Source organism: Podarcis vaucheri (genome assembly GCF_965113315.1).
Source record: "Podarcis vaucheri genome assembly, chromosome: 5".
In the NCBI taxonomy this organism is placed as follows: Eukaryota; Metazoa; Chordata; class Lepidosauria; order Squamata; family Lacertidae; genus Podarcis; species Podarcis vaucheri.
In genome coordinates, this window is record NC_138763.1 from 40,629,885 (window position 1) to 40,651,025 (window position 21,141).

Below are 21,141 nucleotides of genomic sequence, written 5' to 3' on the forward strand. Positions count from 1 at the left end.
TCCTCTGGGCGGTGAGGAGCTGAAACCCCGAAAAGAATCCTCTTCATCTTCAGACGTCTCGAACATTTCCCTCCATCGGTCTTCGTTCCGGCTCGCTGAATCCTCCTCCGCCTCGGAATCAGAGAACCCCTCCAACTCTTCTTCTTCGTCGGTGGTGGCGAAGTATTCCCTCCGGAATCTCGCCACTGGCTGAGGTTTACGAGGGAATCTCTGATGAAAAGTTTCTATCAAAACCTCGTCATCTACATCCTCTGCCATGACCCAGGTGTTTTCCGACTCCGGCTCCCCTTCCCACATTACCAAATACTCTACTTGATCTCCCTTCCACCTGGAATCGAGAATCTCCGCTACATGGTAGCTGTGTTCTTTTTCCTCCATAGCTGGTCCCCTATTGACCCTCCCTTCTCTGTCCCCTTTATACGGTGACAGCAACGACCTGTGGAACACTGGGTGCAGCTTCATGTGGTTCGGTAACCGGAGTCTGAAAGCCACTGGGTTGACCTGCTGCGTGACTTCAAATGGGCCCAGCCTTTTGGGTCTTAACTTCTTACAACCCCCTTTGAATGGTAACCCTTGGGTGGACAGCCACACCTGGTCCCCCACCCTAATGCTTTCCCCTTCCCTTCTGGTTTTGTCTGCCTGCCTCTTATATTCCTCCTTCGCCCTGTTTAAATTAAGTTGGAGCTGGCGATGGATCGCTTCCATTTCTTCAACGAACTGTTCTGCAGCTGGAACGCTCCAGTTCTCCCCTTCCCCCCCTGGGAAGGCTCGGGGATGACACCCGTGATTAGCCAAAAAGGGGCTCATCCCCGTGGACACGTTCTCTGCATTGTTGTAGGCAAATTCTGCCAACGCCAGCTTCTCCACCCAATCATTCTCTCTGTCATTCACATAACACCTCAAATATTGCTGGAGGACACCATTAGCTCTTTCCGCCTGCCCGTTGGTTTCTGGATGACGGGCAGTTGAGAAATTCACCTCTACATGCAATAAGCTCATGAGCTTCCTCCAGAACCTGGAAGTAAATTGTTTCCCTCGGTCAGAAACCACCCTCAAGGGGGCGCCATGCAGCCTAAACACATTTTCCACAAACAATTTAGCGGTTTCTTCCGCTGTGACCGCATGTGAGCAGGCTATAAAGTGGGCCATCTTGGTTAACAGGTCTACCACAACCATGATGGCTGTTTTCCCTCTGGACCTTGGCAGATCAGTCATGAAATCTATTGCCACTGCCTCCCATGGCCTTTCCGGCGTGGGTAGTGGTTCTAATAAACCTGCCGGTGCCCGCCTCTCCCCCTTGGCTCGTTGGCATTGGTCACACCCTCTCACATACTCCCGCACATCTTCCCTGACCTTGGGCCACCAGAATTCCCTGGTAACCAGCCACATGGTTTTGTGTTGCCCAAAATGCCCTGCTGTGGGGCTATCGTGCAGTTGCTTGAGTACCTTTTCCCTCAATTCCCCTTCAGGTATATATAACGCTCCCTTGTAGTACAACGCCCCGTTTCTCTCCTCAAAACCCCCGGGTTTGTCTCCCTCCCTCCTGAGACCCCTGAGTTTGTCCTGGGCGTATTCATCCTGCACCGTTCCCTCTACCAGTTCCCTTTGCCCCACCAATGCCGCCCCACACACCCAGCGGTCCTCGGGAATGACATGTCTCTCTTCGGGTGCTCCCTCCCCCTCCAAATATTCAGGTTTACGTGAGAGAGCGTCCGCCCTAACGTTCTCTGGGCCTGGCACGTAACAAATCTCAAAGTTAAATTTGGAGAACTCCTGGGCCCATCTCAACTGCCGTTGGTTGAGCACTCGCGCAGTTCTCCAATACTCTAGATTCTTATGGTCCGTGCACACTTGCACCTTATGTTGTGCACCAATTAGCAGGTGCCTCCATCTCCGGAAAGCCTCATGAATCGCAAGAAGTTCCCGGTCGTACACCGTGTAGTTCCTCTCGGATTTGTTCAGCTTTCGCGAAAAGAAGGCACACGGTCGCCACTCTGACTCCTCCTTCCCCGGCTGTAGAAGAAGCACCGCCCCTATGGCTCTGTCAGAAGCGTCTGTTTCGACCCTCAGCTTTTTTTGTAAATCCACATGCAGAAGTTGTTCATCAGAGGCGAAGGCCCTTTTCAGTTCCTCAAACGCTCGCTCCGCCTCCCCCGTCCAAACAAACTTCTTTTTACTGCTGAGACAGTCCGTGATGGGCGCCGTCAGGTGGGCGAAGTTTCGGATGAACTTACGATAAAAGTTTCCAAACCCTAGGAACCTCTGCACATCCTTCTTGGTTTTGGGTGTTTTCCATTCCAGCACTGCTTGAACCTTGCCGGGGTCCATGGCCAACCCCTTGTCTGACAAGCGGTACCCCAGGAATTCCACCTCCTTGGTATGAAACTGACACTTCTCCAGTTTCACCCACAGCCTGTTGGCTTGCAGCCTGCTCAACACTTCTCTGACGTCTCTCACATGTTGCTCCTCATTCTCCGAATACACCAACACGTCATCTAAGAAGGCCACGCAATTCTTGTAGAGCAAAGGCCCCAGTACGTGGTTCATGAAGGCTTGAAAACACGCGGAGCCTGTTTGTAATCCAAAAGGCATAACGAGGTATTCAAATGCCCCCAAAGGGGTGAACATGGTGGTCTTCCATTCATCCCCTTTCCTTATACGTATCAGGTTGTACGCCCCCCTTAGGTCCAGCTTTGTAAAAATCTTTCCTTTCCGCACCCTGGTCAAAATATCAATCCTGGGCATAGGAAAAGCCGCCGGCTCTGTCACTGCATTTAACTGCCGGAAATCACATACAAGTCTCGGCTTGTCCGTGTGCTTTTTATCCACAAAAAACACTGGGCTACCCCCCGCTGCCTTGGACTCTCTGATGAAGCCTCTCTTCAGGTTCTTGTCAATGAACTCTCGCAACTGCTGCATTTCCCTGTCTGACATGGCATACAACTTGCCTACAGGAAGCTGTGCTCCAGGGAGTAAATTGATCTGGCAATCAAAGGGCCTATGCGGGGGTAGTTGGTCAGCTTCCTTCTCGCTGAACACGTCGCTGAGATCAGCATACTGTGGTGGCACCTTCCCCTTCTCCATTACTTCAGTCCCTGCCAGGGTGGCTTGGGCCCCTGCTGACCCCTTTTCCCCCCTGCAGTGTTTTAAGCAATGTGCTGAACCGAAGGAAACCACTCTTTGATGCCAGCCCACCAGCGGATCATGTAGGGCTAGCCAGCTCATTCCCAAAATAATGGGAGCGCCTCCCAAGGTGGCCACATTAAACGCTATCAGTTCTGTGTGCCTTGCCACCCTCATTATCATTGGGACGGTCTGCAAGCTGACTCCTCCTCCCAACAGCTCCCTGCCATCGATCGTGGTCACCTGCAGGGGGTTGCTTAAAGGGATAGTCTGTATCTGGTGTTCAGCAGCAAACTCCTTGCTCATAAAATTGCAGGAGCTGCCTGAGTCCAACAGCGTCTTTATTTTTAGGGGGTGTCCATTTTGCAGCTCTAGCGACACTTCAATCACTAGAGCAGGTCGAGGAGCTTCTGGCACGGGCACTTTCACTGCTCTTTGGCCTGGCTGCAGTGCCCTGACGGTGGCAACCAGGCGTTGGCTTTTACCTGCTCCGTTTCTCCCTGCTCTCCCCCCTCAACAGCTCCCACCATCCCTTGCCATTCCTTCCTCTGGGGGCAGACTCTGGCAAAGTGGCCTGGCTGTTGGCAGAGATAGCATTTCCGGGCTCCTTTTCCCTCCTTCTTAGCCCCCTCACTGGGCTTTGAAACTGCGCGCGCGCGGGCTGTTCCGATTTCCATCGGCTCTGCCGGCGGGAAAGCTGGCTCAGGAATGTCTGGAATGCGGAACTCCTTCCAACGTTCCCCTCTCCCTTCCCGCCTCTCCAAGGCTCTTGCCTCCTGGCGCGCTCCAATGGTCAGCGCAGATTTGGTCAGCTGATCCATAGACACCGCCCTGGGGCTCCGGGACAGCTCGTCTTTCACAGTCGAAGAAAGACCTTCTTCAAATAGCATTTGAATGGGTGCCGCCGATAAATCCCACCCCAATCTGTGAATCAGCATGGTAAATTCAGTCCAGTACTCACGGACAGATCTGCTTCCCTGCTTGCAAGCCATTAGCTGTCTGCGCACCACCCCTTCCTCAATATCGCTGGAAAACATGATATCCATTGCACGAAAGAACTTCATAGTGTCCTTTAGGATATCATTGTGCGTTGCCATCAGGGGTCGAACCCAGTCTCGCGCCCCCTTCTCAAGATGCCCAATTACGAAAGCAACTCGCGATTCCTCATCAGGGAACTCATCAAACTGCACATTAAGGGCATATTGCATCTCTGTCCTAAAGGCATGGTAATCCTTGGGGTCCCCCCCAAACTTCTGCACCAATCCTGGTACCTTTCTGGGGAACTGAGTGGTTCTCCCCTTTTTGTCTGCATCCTGAGCCCTTCTCTCCTCGAGCCTCGCCGTCTGCAGCGCAAGTTGGACCTCCAGAGCTTGATACCTTTCTTCCAAGCTTGGACCAGCTCCAACCCCTGCCTCTCCGGTTCCGGCTGGGTTGCTCATGATGCTTTCTCCTGCACAGGCAGTGTACAGAGACTGTCAGACTGCTGTCAGGAGATGATTAGCTGCTTGTGCTTAAAATTGTGCCCCCTCAGAGTTTGTGCGGCTCCACAAACCTCTGTGTGTGACAGAGCTCCTCAGACATGTCTGCTCTAGTCACTAGTAGAGTCTGACAGTGGCTGCCTGCGGAAGCGTTTCCAGCAAAGAAGCTCCTTAACGGAAACGCGTCTCCTGGACTCACGACGTGGCAGCTTCCGGCGAAGTATGGGTCTCCCTGCAGTTGCTTCTGACACCTCCCCGCTATTTTCGCTGGACGTGTCTCTCACCCCTTTCTCTCCCCTGCTGTTTCCTGCCTGGGCTGCTGCGTCTCTCTCAGCATTACTGAGATCCTCCTCCAGAGACCCCTCGCTCCCCCTGCTGGTCCCTGCTTTGGCTGCTGACTCTCTCCCAGTCTCTGGGAGCCCTACCAACTCCCTTTCCTCTGATGTCAGTTCCCTGACAGATACGTTTGATCTTCTTGCAGTCCATGGGACTCTCAAGAGTCTCCTCCAGCACCATAATTCAAAAGCATCAATTCTTCGGCGATCAGCCTTCTTTATGGTCCAGCTCTCACTTCCATATGTCACTACTGGGAAAACCGTAGTTTTTACTATACGGACCTTTGTTGGCAGAAGCAAAAGTACTAAAGTATAATTTTAAAAAGTTTTTAAAGATTTTAAAGGATACGACTTCTCCCAAAGACTCCTGGGAACTGTAGTTTAAGAGTACAGTACTGAGGATTGTAGCTCTAGTGGGTAATTTCAGGATTCTTCGAAGGAAGTAAGGTGCTTTAAGCGTGGTTTAAATGTATGGTGTAAATGTAGCTAGAAAACAATGGCAGTAGTGTAACTGTGAGCAGAAACTAATAGACATGGTACAAAAGGCGGAAAGGAGATGAGGAGGGAAAAGGCAAAGAAGCAGATGCAGGTCACAAATTCTTCATATGTAAGTATTTCACAGCCAGATGGATTGGCCACTGACAGAGTTGGCTATCCTGTCTCACATCACCCTGTACTTCAGACATATGGAATAAGACTCTAAAGATTTGGGCTTCTGAGTCACATGAATGGGAATGTTGGCCAGCCTTCTCCATTGTAGCAGATGACTAAACATGGTGTATATTTACCCCACATAGAAATCCATGAGAGGATTAATGTTCAGTGAATTATTGGCAGGCAGAAAATTGGATTTGCCACTGGCTTCATGTGTCACCATTTGCACTAATATTTCTGTCACTGTATAAAGACATTTTCCATTGTTTGGATACATTTGATTTCTGAGAAAATGAAAGTGGAACCTGAATTTTCAGTTGAGACTGCGCTTGAGCTCTTACCTTACTGTCATCTGCTATTGGGGAATTATGTTTTAGTTTTCCCTGAATGAGCACTGCTGCTGTCAGGAGAGAGAATGCAATTATCACAATTTGGGATTGGCTGCAGAACCTGTGAGGAAGTTAACTCACCTTTTGTAATCTGGTAGAATGAGAAGTCAGTGTTCATAGAAGTTACCTGGAGTGTCAAATATTGCTGGTGTGTTAGCCATAAAGGCAAAAGGGGTGTCTCACATAACGAAAGTGCATTTATGGTACGGTGTGTGGGTAGAACATTGACACATGCAAGCACTCTGCCTGTGGCTACTGTTGTGTCTCTTTTGACCCAGTGGCACAGGCAAATGTTTCTATGATTTCCCCACTCCCCAGTGTGAGAAACAAGAAGAGATTCAGCAGAATATCCCCCCCCCAGCCAATTTCAGCTGCTCACTCCTGTTTACTTGTCTTTTGGCTCATGCAAGGTTGTTGGCAACTATTCCGTTATGCATAGGGGGAAGATCTCTGATAGAGCTTCTCTGTTGCTGGAAGGGGGCAAGAGACGAAAGCTGATATAGGAGAAAGAACTGAATGTAACAGGACCAGGGAGGAGGGATGAAGAAGCTGGCAAGTGTTGTCGTTTCCTTTGGGGAGGAGGATATAAGGGATTATCTCAGTGTGGAAAGAGAATGGGAGAGGAAATTACACAAGATGGGTAGCAATACTTTGGGATGCGTATGGGGATGGAAAGGTGCAAGTATAAAAGAAAAGCCTTTCCCGCTGGATCCAAAAAGCCACGATACCTTCAGAGCAAATGTCTGCACTTGGCTTGAAGAATGATGAACGATGGAACTCATTGCTACTGTGGCAAAGAATACAGCAATTTGCAAAGATGGAGTAGACATTAGTAGAAAGTTATGTCAATAATTGTGCACAGACTCCTCCTACATCTACCACCATTTTGAGACTAGAGGGCCTCAGCCATTTTCAGCCAACTGGGCCTTGGGCTAGCAGGTTTGAAAGCCCCCGATGTGGAAAACAGAGGATTTCCTCGCTGCAAGTAATATTTGCATAGCAAATTTATTGCATGTGAACTGGGGAATGCACAACAGCATGTTGTATCTCTTTAGTAGCATCCATGGCTTCTGCATCCCACCTGTGACCTAAGACAGCTTCTCCAGCCCAATGCCCTGCATATGTTTTAATAAGAACACACAAAAAGCCTGCTGGATCAGGCCCATGGCTCATCTGTCCCAGCGTCCTGCTCTCCCAGTGGCCACCCACAGGCCTGTAGGAAACCCACAAGCAGGCCCCAAGCACTAGAACACACTCCCCTCCTGCCATTTCCAGCAACTAGTGTTCAGAAGCCTGAGGAGGCTAAAGAGCCATTGATACCCTTATCCTCCATGAACCTGTCTAATCCTCTTTTCAAACCATCCAAACTGGTGGCCATCACTGCCCCCCGTGGGAGCAAGCTCCCTAGTTTAATTATGCGCTACAGGAAAAAGTGATTACTTTTAGATGTCGTGAATTGTCCGGCATTCAGCTTCACTGGATTTCAACTGCAGACATGCTGGCTGTGGCTGATGGGAGTTGTAGGTCAAAACATCTGGAGGGTGGCGGTTTGGGGAAGGCTGACGCAGAAGTAATATCAGCACATTGCTTTTCCTGAAGGCAGCCCTGTTTAGGGAAGCTTTTAATGTTTGATGCATTACTGTATTTTAATATTTTGTTGGAAGCTGCCCAGAGTGGCTGGGGAAGCCCACCCAGATGGGTGGGATATAAATAATTTGTTGTTGTTGTTGTTGTTGTTGTTGTTATTATTATTATTATTCCTGTTAACACAGAGACAATCACTGCTTCTCACTGAAGGAGATGGAGCTGCAACACATGGTCTTAAAATAAATTAGTTGTTTGTTTGTTTTACAGTTTAATCTTTGCTTTGTTGAGGCCTCCAGTCCAGGCTTGATATGAATCTTCCCCCACTTTCCCCAAAACAACCCTAAACTGGCAGCCCAAATTTTTCCTCAATGAGTGTACAGGGTTACAAAGAATATCCATGCATTCTATTGTATATAAACATTGTGACAAGTTTGTTTCGATGGGTGTGCATGTTCTTGTGCAATGTTCACACGTCTATCTATCATCTACCAAAGTACTTCTATACTGCAGTTTCATTAAAAAACAACAACATTGGTTTACAAATAAACACACAAAAATCCAAATAAGTTTAAAAAGCAACAACAGATGGTATACACAGCCATAAATGGTTTTCCCAATACCTGTGTGTAAAATGGCTCAGGGAGTTAATACCCCTGCACTTCCCCAGTTTTCCTTTTCTATTATGAGCTCATAATTTTTGTGGAGCCCTTTCCGTGTGTTGGAAGGTTTGAAGATCAGTCACTACTTGTTAGCTTGTTTTAATGCAGGGGCCAGAGCTAAACCCCCCGGCCTTAGGCTAGGCAGCGCTCCACAAAGACCCAGCGCAGGGGCAGACCAGATGGGAACGGCCTGCCCAACCTGAACACTCAGGCCACTGTCTTTCCCTCTAGCCGCTCCACATTCTTCCCCAATAAAAAGGAAGTGACTCGCATTTACGAATGAGGAATGCAGTGGCTCCCATGCTTCACTTAATTTCAGTCACTAATTTCACAATTAATAGAGAAGGGAAAGAATTCCAGCACTCTTTCTAAAATCCCCTAATAGTTCTGAGGAATAGTCATACGTTGTCTGAAACACTGGAGGAGGTGGACACCACCTCTTGCCTTTCCTAAATGGTGCCCTGGGGTTGGGGATGTTTATGAAGCAGCCCAGTGGTGAGGATTTACTGGGTGCTGACTGTCACCCTTTTTGTGTAATTTGCCTTTAAGTCGGGTCTCACTTCAGCTTTACTGCCTGTTGACTGCGACAGTAGAGTTCAGTGCATGCCAAAATGTACTACTCAAACTTAGTTTCTCCCTAATTTCAGATTCCCAATGCTTGATAAAACTATTTGGGTTCTGGAGCATTTTCCATAGTGCTGTGCAATCCATTTGTAAGTAAAGTATTGTCCCATACCTGGCTTCTCCCTTAATGAACATAGCACTCAGCTGTTAATGAAGGAAAGTGAAGCTTATATTTTGAGTATGCCTGCCAGTTCAAGCTTGGGCCAGGATCACTAAGTATGTAATCCTATACACACTTAACTAGGAGTAAGTTTCATGGAATTTAATGGGGCTTTCCTCTGAGTAGATATGCATAAGCTTGAACTGTAATTTATTCATATATTGATGTGAAAGCAGTTGATGAATACAATAAAAGCACATTTGAAATTCGGATAGTATAGCTGGCAGGGGTTGGTGAATTTCACAACATCCATTTTCTTAAATATCCAAATGGATTAATTTTGGGTTACACTCCTGGTGTTGTGTTTCACTTACTTGTTGAGGCTGGGTTGCTGAGAATCCCAAACATTTATTGTGCTTCAGGGTGTGGAAGACAATAGATGGAGAAGTTATAGTTTGTACCAGCTCTTCATATGCCTGACTACTGTTAAGGAACAAATGGGGGGGGGTGTATAAAGGGTTCACTGTGCTGTCCTAGTTATCTCTCAGCTAAAGTTGCCGGTGTGTGATGTCAAGAAAGCAATTTCTTGTCCCGTGACTCATGTGATCTCTACTTTTGGGGACTTTATATCTTTACAGGAGCAGGAAGATTCAGATCCGGAACATTCCCCCTCATTTACAGTGGGAGGTAAGTGTACAGAAGGTTTTATTATTTCCTGCTACCTCCTTTCCCATAAGAAAATAAGTATATTTTCTTACTTGTTTATGGCATTTAACCAGGCCACCCAGTAACATGGTTTTCTGGGCAGCTGACAACATCTAATAAAAAAATAATACAATATTAAAACCACAATATCATAAAAAAGAAATTGCAGCATAAACATTTCCAGCAGAGAGAGAGAGAGAGAAATGTAGTTTTCCCACAAGTATAAAAATACACAGCATATAATGCAGTGGTTCAAAATGCTAAGATCATGGGTTTTTAAAGGCTCACGACATATTTGTGCTAAAGTTATCCAGGGTGTTGCAGCAAGTGTCCTCCAGAGAATGAAATTGTCATTGGCTGCCACTTCTCCATTGACTAGACGTTCTTTCGCTAAATTGGGATTTAGGGTCCAGGTGGCCTTCCTGATGTGGTAGGACTCACAACTCCCCACTACCGCCAGCTGGCATGGCCAGTGGACAAGGGCCATGGGAGATGTAGTCCATCTGCACCTGAAGGACCATAGATTCCCCATCCCTGGTGTGTGGAGAGTGGTGTTGACAGAGAAGCACACCAAAGCGCCCAGAGGGAGTTTAATGACCTCTGTCTTGCAGATGGTCTCTGTAGTCCATTACAGCTTTTTAAAATCAGCCGCCTGATTTTTCTTGTCAAAACTGAATAAAACTGGGGACTGGCCTGCTGTGCCTATTATGAACATACAGTCCCACCCTACGTTCCCGCCTTAGGACTTAATTATCTCATTCAGTTTTTTAACATTCATTTCATTACAGTTATTCATATCCTGGCTTTCAGGATAAGAATCCTTCCAAAGCAGCTGAGAGGAAACATTAAATTGCATTTAAAAATGAAACAAAAGAGGAAACAGTACTGATATAGTAAAGAAAATCAGGATCCTTCCCACAGGGCAGTTGGTGGTAAAAAGGTGCTGTGTGTGTGTGTGTGTGTGTGTGTGTGTGTGTGTTCCACTTGTAGCAGATGCTGAGGTGTTTGTCTGCCACCTCCTCCATAGAGGATAAAACAGGCCCCAAGATAGAACACTTGCCACCCTTTCTCTTCATGGGAAATCTTAGTTTCACACTACAGTGGTACCTCAGGTTAAGAACTTAATTCGTTCCGGAGGTCTGTTCTTAACCTGAAACTGTTCTTAACCTGAAGCACCACTTTAGCTAATGGGGCCTCCCGCTGCCGCTGCGCTGCCGCTGTGCGATTTCTGTTCTCATCCTGAAGCAAAGTTCTTAACCCGCGGTAATATTTCTGGGTTAGCGGAGTCTGTAACCTGAAGCGTATGTAACCTGAGGTAACACTGTATATTTGAAGCCTACATACACACAAAAACCCCCAACAACCACACCCCTATAGGATATGTGGCCTGCTGCTATGGAAAGAGGAACATGTGATCAGGGATCTCGCTTTGCATTGGAAACCCATTCTCTTTCCAGATATCCAGCTTATTTGTACCTTTGTGATTTTCAATGCTTTTTTTTTTAGTGATTTGCTTGTTGCTTGTTTTTTAAAAAAATAATATTTACATCATTTTTATTTGTTTGATGTTGGCTGCCATGGCCTCTCAGTGGAGAGGTGGGATCCAAATGTTTTAATAAATAAATGCAACAGGAGAAGTCGGGGGGTGGAGAATGTTTATCACACAGCAAGGACAGCTTAAACAACCTCTTGCGGTGGCCGCATCCTAACAAAAGAATCCAGTGGACGTTAGAACAGTGTGATCCAAATAGTAAGCAATGTGCATTGTCCATGTTTTGGGAAATAAAATACAGACAGTGGCACCAGGTCTAGGAAGCTTCAGCTCCCCCAATGTTTTTTGGCAGGGAGCAGTGCCCCCCAATATTGAGGGGGCCACCCCCATGACCACCGGGTGCCTTGGGAAGGCCTGACTCTGGATCCTTCACTACAGCACACATGATGAGGCAGTGTGATGTGAAAGCCTAGGGTTCGTTAGTCTCAAGGGTTATAGAAAGATTTTTCCAGAATGCATCTTTTTGTGTGGGGAAAAAGCCTTTTGGGGTACAGGAACGTTTGCCGAAGGGGCCTCTTATGCTGATCCTGTCAGCCAGAAGGCATAAGCTTGCTTGTTACACACTGGGTGCAGAGCATTAGGAATGACTACATGGCATTAGTTGTTTTTCTTAGTCATCCTCATTCCCACAAGGACGATGACAAGGCTCTGATTAGAAGGCCCCCTTACTGCTTCAGTACAAAAGTTCACATGACTCACTGGCAGTAAGTCAGGTGGTTGAATTCCTGGTTTCAGGTGTTGGATGAACAGGACAGCTTAATTTTTTAGTTCTGGGAAGGGTGCTTCCTGACAATCTGTGCCTGTGGCTCTTTAGGAGGGAAGAGTCACACTTTAATGCTTCCTGGAGGTTTACTGCTATGGCTGTTAGCCAAGGGGACTAGGATGCATCTTTGTAGAGCCATATTTTTGCAGTGCACAAAGAGGACCTCTTGTGCCCAATCTCATGCCCTGAAGCAAGACCTCCCATGACTGAATTCACCCCTATGCACAACATGTTGCAGTTAGGTCCTCAGTGAGTTATGCTCGTGCCAGACTTCCCTGTAGGACAGGGAATAATTTTAGAATAACCTGTCTGGCTGACTTTAAAAAGCAAGTTGTTGGTTTAGCTACTAAGTCTCTGAGGCAGCCCCACTCTCCTCTTCGTGCTGCAGCTGAAGTGGGGAACCTCTGGCTCTCCAGATATTGCAGGATTACAACCCCCATCACCCCTGATCGTTGGCCATGCTGGCTGGGCCCGATGGGAGTTGGAGTCTGACGACCTGCAGAGGACCAGGGGTTCCCCACCCCTGTGCTACCAAATACATGTTAGAGCCAAGGACTGATCCACTTCTGATCCTTGGTTAATTGATTGGCCTAGCTGTGACTGATTATTGAGAGAAGTCTAGGACTTTTCCTTAGGTTCTGCCTCAGAAAGCCATTTCATGCTTGCAACTACACCAAATCCCATTAAAGAAATGTTGGGAATAGTTCTAGCCTACAAAGGTAAAGGCAAATTATTCAGACATTATTACGGCTCTGAAATCCTTGATGAAACAATTGTCTCTTTCCACAGGCTTGGAGCCTGAGAGACATGCATTGATCACTGGTTTGTTATGGTTCTGAGACAGTTCTGAGACAAAATTTGTGCCTCATTCATCCAAACTATTTCCCCTCACGTAGTGCATCCTGGTTTCTCTTTCAGGTACTAGATGGTCTTTTAGCTCAGCATGGGACGGTAGAGAATGTGGAACAAGGTAAGGAAATGTCTTGCTACTCTCACTCTTATCATTGGTTTTTATTCAGGCATCTTGAGCCTTTCATATAGCTTTAAGTGCTTATATATAAATGATTTATTTCACGGGGACTGTGGTACTTATTAAACATCTGCTTCATAGTACTCTGGAGTAATGTGCATCCTTACTGTCTCCCGTGCAATAAAATACAGGGACATATTTTAATAGGGTATAAATATGTAACATGTATAGGTAACATTGTCTTGAAGCACCCCCTAAACATAGAATTATTCTGGACTTCAGGGTAATCACTGAAGAAAAGCTTATCCAATAGCGACTTCACAAGTTGGTTTTGACACACAGGCGTATTGGCACAGGAGAAACACAGTCATGTGTGAAGTGTCTAGCTGTCGGGAGAACACTTATTGAGCTTGTGTGGTTGACACCAGATTCAAAGCAAACGTACATCCACTTTCTTATCCCCAAATCCTCTGAAGGAGACTCTTGCTGGATGCAAGAGTACTGATTTATCTGACTGCATTTTTAAATCAGTTGTGTTATTCTTTCAGGGAGCCTGAGATACTAAAACTCTTGCTTGCTTGCTTCTGCAACAGTGGCAGATCAAATAAACTATTAGGCCTCTTCCTTCAAGCTGCAGAGTTCTGACACTCTCAGCATTAAAAACTTCAGGCCAGAAGTCAGAATCTGCGGATGACCACACGCCAAAGACATTACAAAGACTGATAGTTTCACATTATGACAGCCAAGTGATTTCCACATTCCTGGCCTTTCCCCCCTTGCTGTCTAGACCACTTAACCACACACAGCTGAGCACATATGTGTATCTGAGAGGATGCAAGAGAATTACTATCTTACTAGTTCTGGAGCATTTAGATTAGTCTAGATAGAGGGGAAATAGAAGGCACACCCACCCCACAATATACCATGTGCTTGTTTGTATTTGTTGGAACTTGGGCAGCAGTAGTGCCCTGTATTTGTGTGTGATATTGAGAATGATCTGCATCTCCTTGGTTTACCTAATATTCATAGTGTCTTTCTGTTGAAATATGAAGAAAACTCTGTTGGGGTTCATACATTGGCCTGGAGGCAGGTTTTCAGCATAAAACCAGAAGCACTGGATATAGAAACAAAACAGAATGAACATGTTCTCCATGTTATGTTATTATGCCTGATGTGTTTCAGAATTAGAAAATTCCTTCATTGGAAGCAACTTACATTTCTTACGGACAATTTGCAAAAATAAACCTCTGTAGCTTTCTCCTTTCTTGGTTTCTACTGATTCTAATTCTGAAAAAAACACTTTGAGCATAATGAAACATTTTGTTGTTTTTAGAACCTGTTCTTTTTGGGGTTTTCAAGACTTTCAGTATAAACCCCTGTTTTGCCTATGAGATTTTTTTAGATTTAAAAACTACACAGTAAATTAGGTTAGTTGTCTAGTCACAACTTGCTTCTGTCTTTTCATTCAGCAAATTCTACCCTGACAGACACAATATCCTGTAAAAGAAATGATTGCCATCATGCTAATCTTTCAAGAGAATTAATCTATGAATGTAACCAACAGTCATGCTAAGTGCTTATCAAAGTCATCTCATTAAGCAGAAAGCTGATAGAGGGACATGCTGGAGGAACTGGTTCACAGGATTATTTTAACCCATGACAGCTATGGGAAAATAACTGTTTTTGTCATTTATGTGCAGAGAAAGTCACAGGCTAAATTCATCCTGGATATGGTTTTTCATGGTGCTGTGAGCTAACAGAAATGTGGGATAGTGATGGGGTGCCAAAAGCCAAATCCAGGCCAAATTTAGCCAATGGCACTGCATCTCCAAATCAGCCTATCATAGACTGGAGTGAAGTTCTGAATCTCTGACATAGCTGCTGTGGGCTGAGGTGACCATGTGAGTTTCTTAGGACGCAAGATTCTCAATATGAAGTTCTAGAAAACATTTTGTATGACAATGAATACGGGGGATGGGGTGGAGAGAAACTCAATAAATTAATATGATTCAAAACAGAAGCTCCTCTTGTGATATTCTCCCACATGGTAACCCAAACATTTGTTTCTCTCCGCTCCCCTTCAGTTAATACAGAATCAGAGACAGCAGTTGTCAACGTTACATATGCAACAAAAGAAGAAGCGAAAGTGTAAGTGGCAGTTCTAAGTGTAATATTTACTCTTTCTTATCTTTCTGCTCTGTTTTTTCTCCTGACGATGTTCTCCAAATTTTCTTCCTTTATTTGCTGCAACAAAACTAGTGTGTGGTGCATTATGGCCTAGCAACCACTGTACCAGAAACATCCATCTATCTACCTATCTGTGCTATTTGAGTGCTAACCAATGAACGGTTTCTCTGAGGGCCAAGCAGAATAGCTACTGAGAAATGGGGGCACCCTGTTTGACCGGGATGGGGAAGCTGTGGCCCTACCAGATGTTGCTGGGTTTTAGCTTTGATCAACCCTATCCAACCTGACACTTGGTCAGGAAGATGGAAGTTGTGGTCCAGCAACATCAGAAGGAACACAAAGTTCCCATCCCTTATGTATGAAATGCCAAATACTTCCAGCAAATGAAAAAGGGGACAATGGATTCCACATTGCTTTGACCAGTGGAATTTTATTCTAAGGACAGGACTGGCAAGCACCACCTTTGTGCCCATAGAAAAACAGAATTAGGGTTCCTTTATTTAGTGCACTTAGCTGCAGATAGTAAACAGTATCCACAAAATGCAAAATAATATGGCCCCAATTCAGCCAGCATTAGTTGTAATTTAAGGTTGCAATCCTAAACTCACATACAAGTGAGTGAATCCTATTGCACTTAACAAATTAGGTTGGGCTTCTTTGTAAGCATACTTAGGTCTATGCTGTTGGCCACAATTTTTAACTCTCAAGGCTTTCAGTTGAAGTTAATAGGAATTATTATTAGCTAATTTGGCATTGATAGTATTTTTTTAACCTTTTAGTGATTGCTAATCATTTTTGGCATGAATGTGTTTTTCACAAAATATGGACAGTTATATTCTCAAGAGTAGACTTCTAATTTTCACAGTTTAGCCTTTTCAGTTGAGTTTTGTTTCACAATCCGTTGAATAATAATTCACAGGAATCACTTGCAAGAGCCACAAAACAGAGGTGGGCAGAAGTAGCTAAGGAACTACTGATAACTTCATAGGTCAGGGGACTGCAACCCGCGGCTCCGGAGCCGCATGTGGCTCTTTTACACCTTTGCCGCGGCTCCGGGGCGGATACTAGCGAGGGGAGCATTGTACGCCCCGACACTCTCCACTGTGGCGGGCGCTGTACTGGCTGTGACATCGCATGGGGGCGGTGCGTGCGTTAGTCACGCACCGTCCCGATGTCACCTTCCCGCCCACCTGCCCGCTGCATTGTAAGGGGCATGTACGCTGGTCACTGCATTGAAAGGGGGCATGTACGCTGGTTACTGTTTTGAAAGGGAGTGAAGAACACACACACACAAAAAGGCAACTTGTTAATTTAACGTTCATGTCTATGAGGAGGAGTAATTCTGAGGGGTCAAAAAAAGAAATAATTAAAAAAAAGTGACAAAAAAGTTATGTTTATAATGACGAGTTTTGCGGCTCCCAGGTTTTTTTTCCTTCGGAAACGGGTCCAAGTGGCTCTTTTTGTCTTAAAGGTTGCAGACCCCTGTCCTAGGTGATTTGAAGTAGATTAACAAGGAACTATGACTCCCAGTTGTTCACCAATAGTAACAGCATCTAAAAACTCCCTCACTCTAAATGAGGTATCTTCAACCTTTTTAGACTCGGGACCCAAAAACGTATTTGGAAACCCATTTTTTAATCATCTACCATATAATAAATGGTCGTAGTGCTCCTGTTGTGACCCACCAGTTGAAAACCAGCACACTCAAATCATACTACTGAAATGAAGAAAGTTTTTTTTGTGGGGTGGGCTGAGAAAATATAAAGAACTGAACCAAGGAATGCTGTTGGATTTTTCTTTAGGGTTAGTTTATTGTCAGGGAGGGAAAAAAATCCCCTTTTTTCTGTTTCAGAGCAATTGAGAAGCTTAGTGGTCACCAGTTTGAGAACCATTCCTTCAAGATTTCCTACATCCCAGACGACGAGGTGAGCTCCCCTCAGCCCCCTCAGAGATCCCGGCGTGGGGGCCACTCTTCCAGGGAGCAGGGCCCCTCCCCTGGGGGCTCCTCGCAGCCCAAACAGCTCGATTTCCCACTACGGATCCTGGTCCCCACGCAATTTGTTGGTGCGATCATAGGAAAGGAGGGCTTGACCATAAAGAACCTTACTAAGCAAACCCAGTCCAAGTAAGTACCACAAATGGTTTAATTTCCTTCCACAGGGGCTCTGTCTGTAGCCTTTATGTCCCTAGTTTGTGATTTTTTAAAAGACCAAATGCAGAGCAGTGCGCTCTGGTGTGCATTGTGTAGCAAAAGCTTTGTCTCTTGCAGCAAATTTTAATCCCGTTCTGATGTGTTTTGTATACCTATGTGGAAGTTGTGGCTTGTTAGGTATTACAGCCCTGCAAGTGTGATGGTTAAATTGTCCTTTTCAGGCTCACCCTGTGTTTGCAGAAATTCTGGATAGTTTCACTAACCTGTTTTGTTATGTATGGTCACCCAAAGCTCCTTTCCCCAGAGTTTGTTGTTGCTGTTGCTGCTGCTGCTGCCAATGTTATACCACCAGCAGCCTATAGCTGGTTGCTGCTATTCAGAACCAAATATCTTCTGCATAACTGGGGTGCAAGGGGTGTTTATAATATTTTAATCATTTTGTCATCAAATTGCTACTGTAATTCTTTTCTGTAAGCTCCTCCATCTCTTCCTGGAATAGTTTAATAACTGTACTCTAACCCTGATCATGTCATCTGCTATTTAGCCAGAAAAACATATTGCGTGCAACAACATTATGCGTAGGAGATCATCAAAACCATCAAAAAGTATTTATAAGAAAATATATATGATCCTACAACTAAGAGAGACCTTCATTTTGCATTAGGAAGCTTGCTATTCCTGTGAAAGCATTATCTGAGCTAGTCAAAGTAAAAAAGATGAGGGACCCCTCTCATTTCCTTTAGAGAGGAGCAAGAATTCCTTTGACTATATTATTTGATGCTTGGTATTCTTAAGAGCACAATAGTTTTTTCAAGGAAGTTTTACATTGGATGTAAAATGCTATATATGTTACATTACAGTGTACGATTTGGGTTTTATTGAAGCTGAAACCCATTCCTTAGGTGTAAAGACCTTGGAGAAGGAAACTCATGCTGGGAATGTAGCACTTTGAACTGGAATAATAATAATAATAATAATAATAATAATAATAATAATAATAATAATAATAATAATATTTTCTTTATACCCCGCCCTCCCCAGCCAAGACCGGGCTCAGGGCGGCTAACACCAGGTATAAAAACAATGGATTAAAATACAACTTAAAAACAAGATTAAAATACAACATTAAAATGCAGCCTCATTTCAGTAGAAACTCAAATCAAAAACTTTTTTTGGGATGAAAACATCAAATTTTCACCAAGGCCAACTATCCAGACTGGTCCTATGCAGGCCAGAAAAAAAGTACACTTATGTAGAGTACACTTCGTCTTGTAATTCAAACTTCAAATCATTTCCCCCAGTCTTCATTTTTCTCAAAAGATTATTCTCCAAGTGACTCGTTAAGCTAAAGATTAGTGTCCGTTTTTCTATATCAAAGCTTGTTTTGGCGAGACACTAAGTATAAACCTGTGTGAGATAGAAAGGGCAGGAGTCTGCCTGTCCTGATCACAGTTTGAACTTGTTCCGCCTCTGGCTCCAGCAGAAGTAACTGCACTTCTTGTTTGCGTAGGGTGTGTGTGCATAACATCCCATGCATGCAAACTACATGATGGTGATCCTGGAAATTGCTGCATGGTTTGGGCTTACGGTCATTGAGCTTTACGCTTTTTTTGTCTTGTGCAAATATTGCATCCAATGTATGACCACCTGGTGGACCTAGAAGTGGGACATGCATGCCTGATGAATGGGTGTGATCCCATCCAGTCTTCTCTGCTACATACCTGGGCTCTCCTCCAAACTAGTTCCACATTTGTCATTTTTAGTCAGCAGTGTTAAGCTTCCACACTACTTTTCTTTTGCCACACTGTAAACAAGGATGCCACAGGATAATGGCAGTGACTGGCAGGTCTGCTTAACCCAGCGATGGAGAACCTTTAGCCCTCCAGATGTTGCTGGACTGTCTCTCCCATCATCCCTGACCATCGGCCATGTTGTCTGTAGCTGATGGGAGTTGGAGTTCAACGATATCTGGAGGGCTACAAGTTCCCCAAACCTTATTGAATCCTTCTAAGTTCCTCATCCCAGAGCCACCACCCACCCCAATATTGGGATGCTATGGCTTCTTTACATGTGTGATGTTCTCCTGCATTGCGCCCCAGACGAAGGCCAGCACAAAGGAAACCGGTGCCATGTGAAGGTTAAATGACTCATTGTGGCAGCTGCTTCTCGCAATACAAGACGTTTTGTGTGCAGTGCCACATAGATTGGGCTGATCTTTTTGATTTAATTTTACTTATTTATTGGGTGGGCGAGCCTCATGGTGGCATGGAGAAAAATTGCCTGGTCTCCAGGATGAGCTGCTACCCACAGACAGCTTGTCTTGCCCACAGGAAGCCATTTACAACAGCCTCCACATAGTGACTGTTTCATGTGCACCAGCCTTCAAAGATGCCTTATAAGATATTGCATTGTTTTCCATTTCTGCAAGGTCACTCACAATCTGAATCGAAATGCTAGCTTGGTTTTTAAATGCATGCAAATTGTGCTAATGTCAAAAGGCCAATGAATTATGAATTTTTAAATACATTCTTTGAGTCTGTTTATACATACGATTCTGGGAGCATAAAGGGCCATTTCTGTACCGGCAGTCTAGCTGGTGTGGGGTAGAAGCACTTTGGGGACGTTGTCTGTGGTCTCCCTGACTCTCATCATGATGGTGACTCATGAAACAGCACTCTCACGTGGGTGGGGGTAATGATGCAGCTTGTGCAGTCCTGTGCGTGAATCGAGCATGAAGATGCTGTGGCCCTCCAGATGTTCTGGGACTACAACTGTCATCATCCCTGACCACTGGCCATGTTGGCTGGGGCTGGTGGGAACTTGAGTCCAACAACTCAAGGAGGGCCACAGTTTCTTCATACCTTATGTAAATGATTATACCAGTTTTGCTTGCAGCAGGGGCAGATCATTTTTTAGCTCCTGTATTAGGTTATGTTTGAGTATATCCATGCATGCATATACAGTGGTACCTCGGGTTACATACACTTCAGTTTACATACGCTTCAGGTTACAGACTCTGCTAACCCAGAAATAGTACCTCGGGTTAAGAACTTTGCTTCAGGATAAGAACAGAAATCGTGCGGGCCCCATTAGCTAAAGTGGTACCTCAGGTTAAGAACAGTTTCAGGTTAAGAACAGACCTCTGGAATGTATTAAGTTCTTAACCCGAGGTACCACTATATATTCATGCACTCTGCTTCATTTAAATTTGGTTCCATCCAGAATCCATTTTCAAGGGGTTAGATAGGTGAGTAATCCTCTATAGAGAACTCAGTCATTCCTGGGAATCTCCCTTTGTGGGATCCAGAGCATTGTTTCTCTGTAAGAAAGGGAGATGTACTGAGCAAGAAATCTAAACTTCTGCAGCAAAGCTAATCTTTCTTGCTTCTAACATATAATTGTATTAATATTTAAGATAATACTTTTTTGAGGAAGCACATGATATGTTTACTGCTTTGTAGCCTTTCAACATCATCTAATGTGTCCAGGAAGATCTCATAATTCAGAAAACAGTGATTTGCATGGCAGCCAAACCAGAGAAGCATTTAGCTGTGATTTTCTTTCACTCAATTTTTTATCCTCACAACAACCGGTGAGTTAGGTTAGTCTGAGAGTGAATGGCCCAGGGTCACTCAATGAGCTTCATTGCTTAATGGAGATTTGAACCTACGTCTTGCCAATCATGGTTTGACATTCTAACCACTACATCACTCTTCTACACTTTGGTGTCTTGGTCTCTCACATGTTCAAGCTCACATAATCTCATCTCCTTCCTTGACTTCTTGGGTTTGCAAGAAGTGCAAAATTGTGGTTTCTGCTTGCCCTGAAACAGAATTGGAAACCATGGTTTGAAACTGGTTTTT

At 45.0% G+C, this 21,141-nt stretch overlaps 1 protein-coding gene across 2 annotated transcripts in view; it reads left to right on the forward strand.

Moving 5' to 3' along the window:
• IGF2BP2 (insulin like growth factor 2 mRNA binding protein 2) overlaps positions 1 to 21,141 on the forward strand; it is a 67,564-nt gene that overhangs the window by 31,930 nt on the left and 14,493 nt on the right. For both annotated transcript variants that reach the window (XM_082221815.1, XM_082221816.1), the window contains exons 3-6: positions 9,588 to 9,636; positions 12,888 to 12,939; positions 15,024 to 15,087; positions 16,979 to 17,251. In XM_082221815.1, coding sequence (XP_082077941.1) covers positions 9,588 to 9,636; positions 12,888 to 12,939; positions 15,024 to 15,087; positions 16,979 to 17,251 — 438 coding nt within the window. The remainder of the gene's footprint in view (positions 1 to 9,587; positions 9,637 to 12,887; positions 12,940 to 15,023; positions 15,088 to 16,978; positions 17,252 to 21,141) is intronic.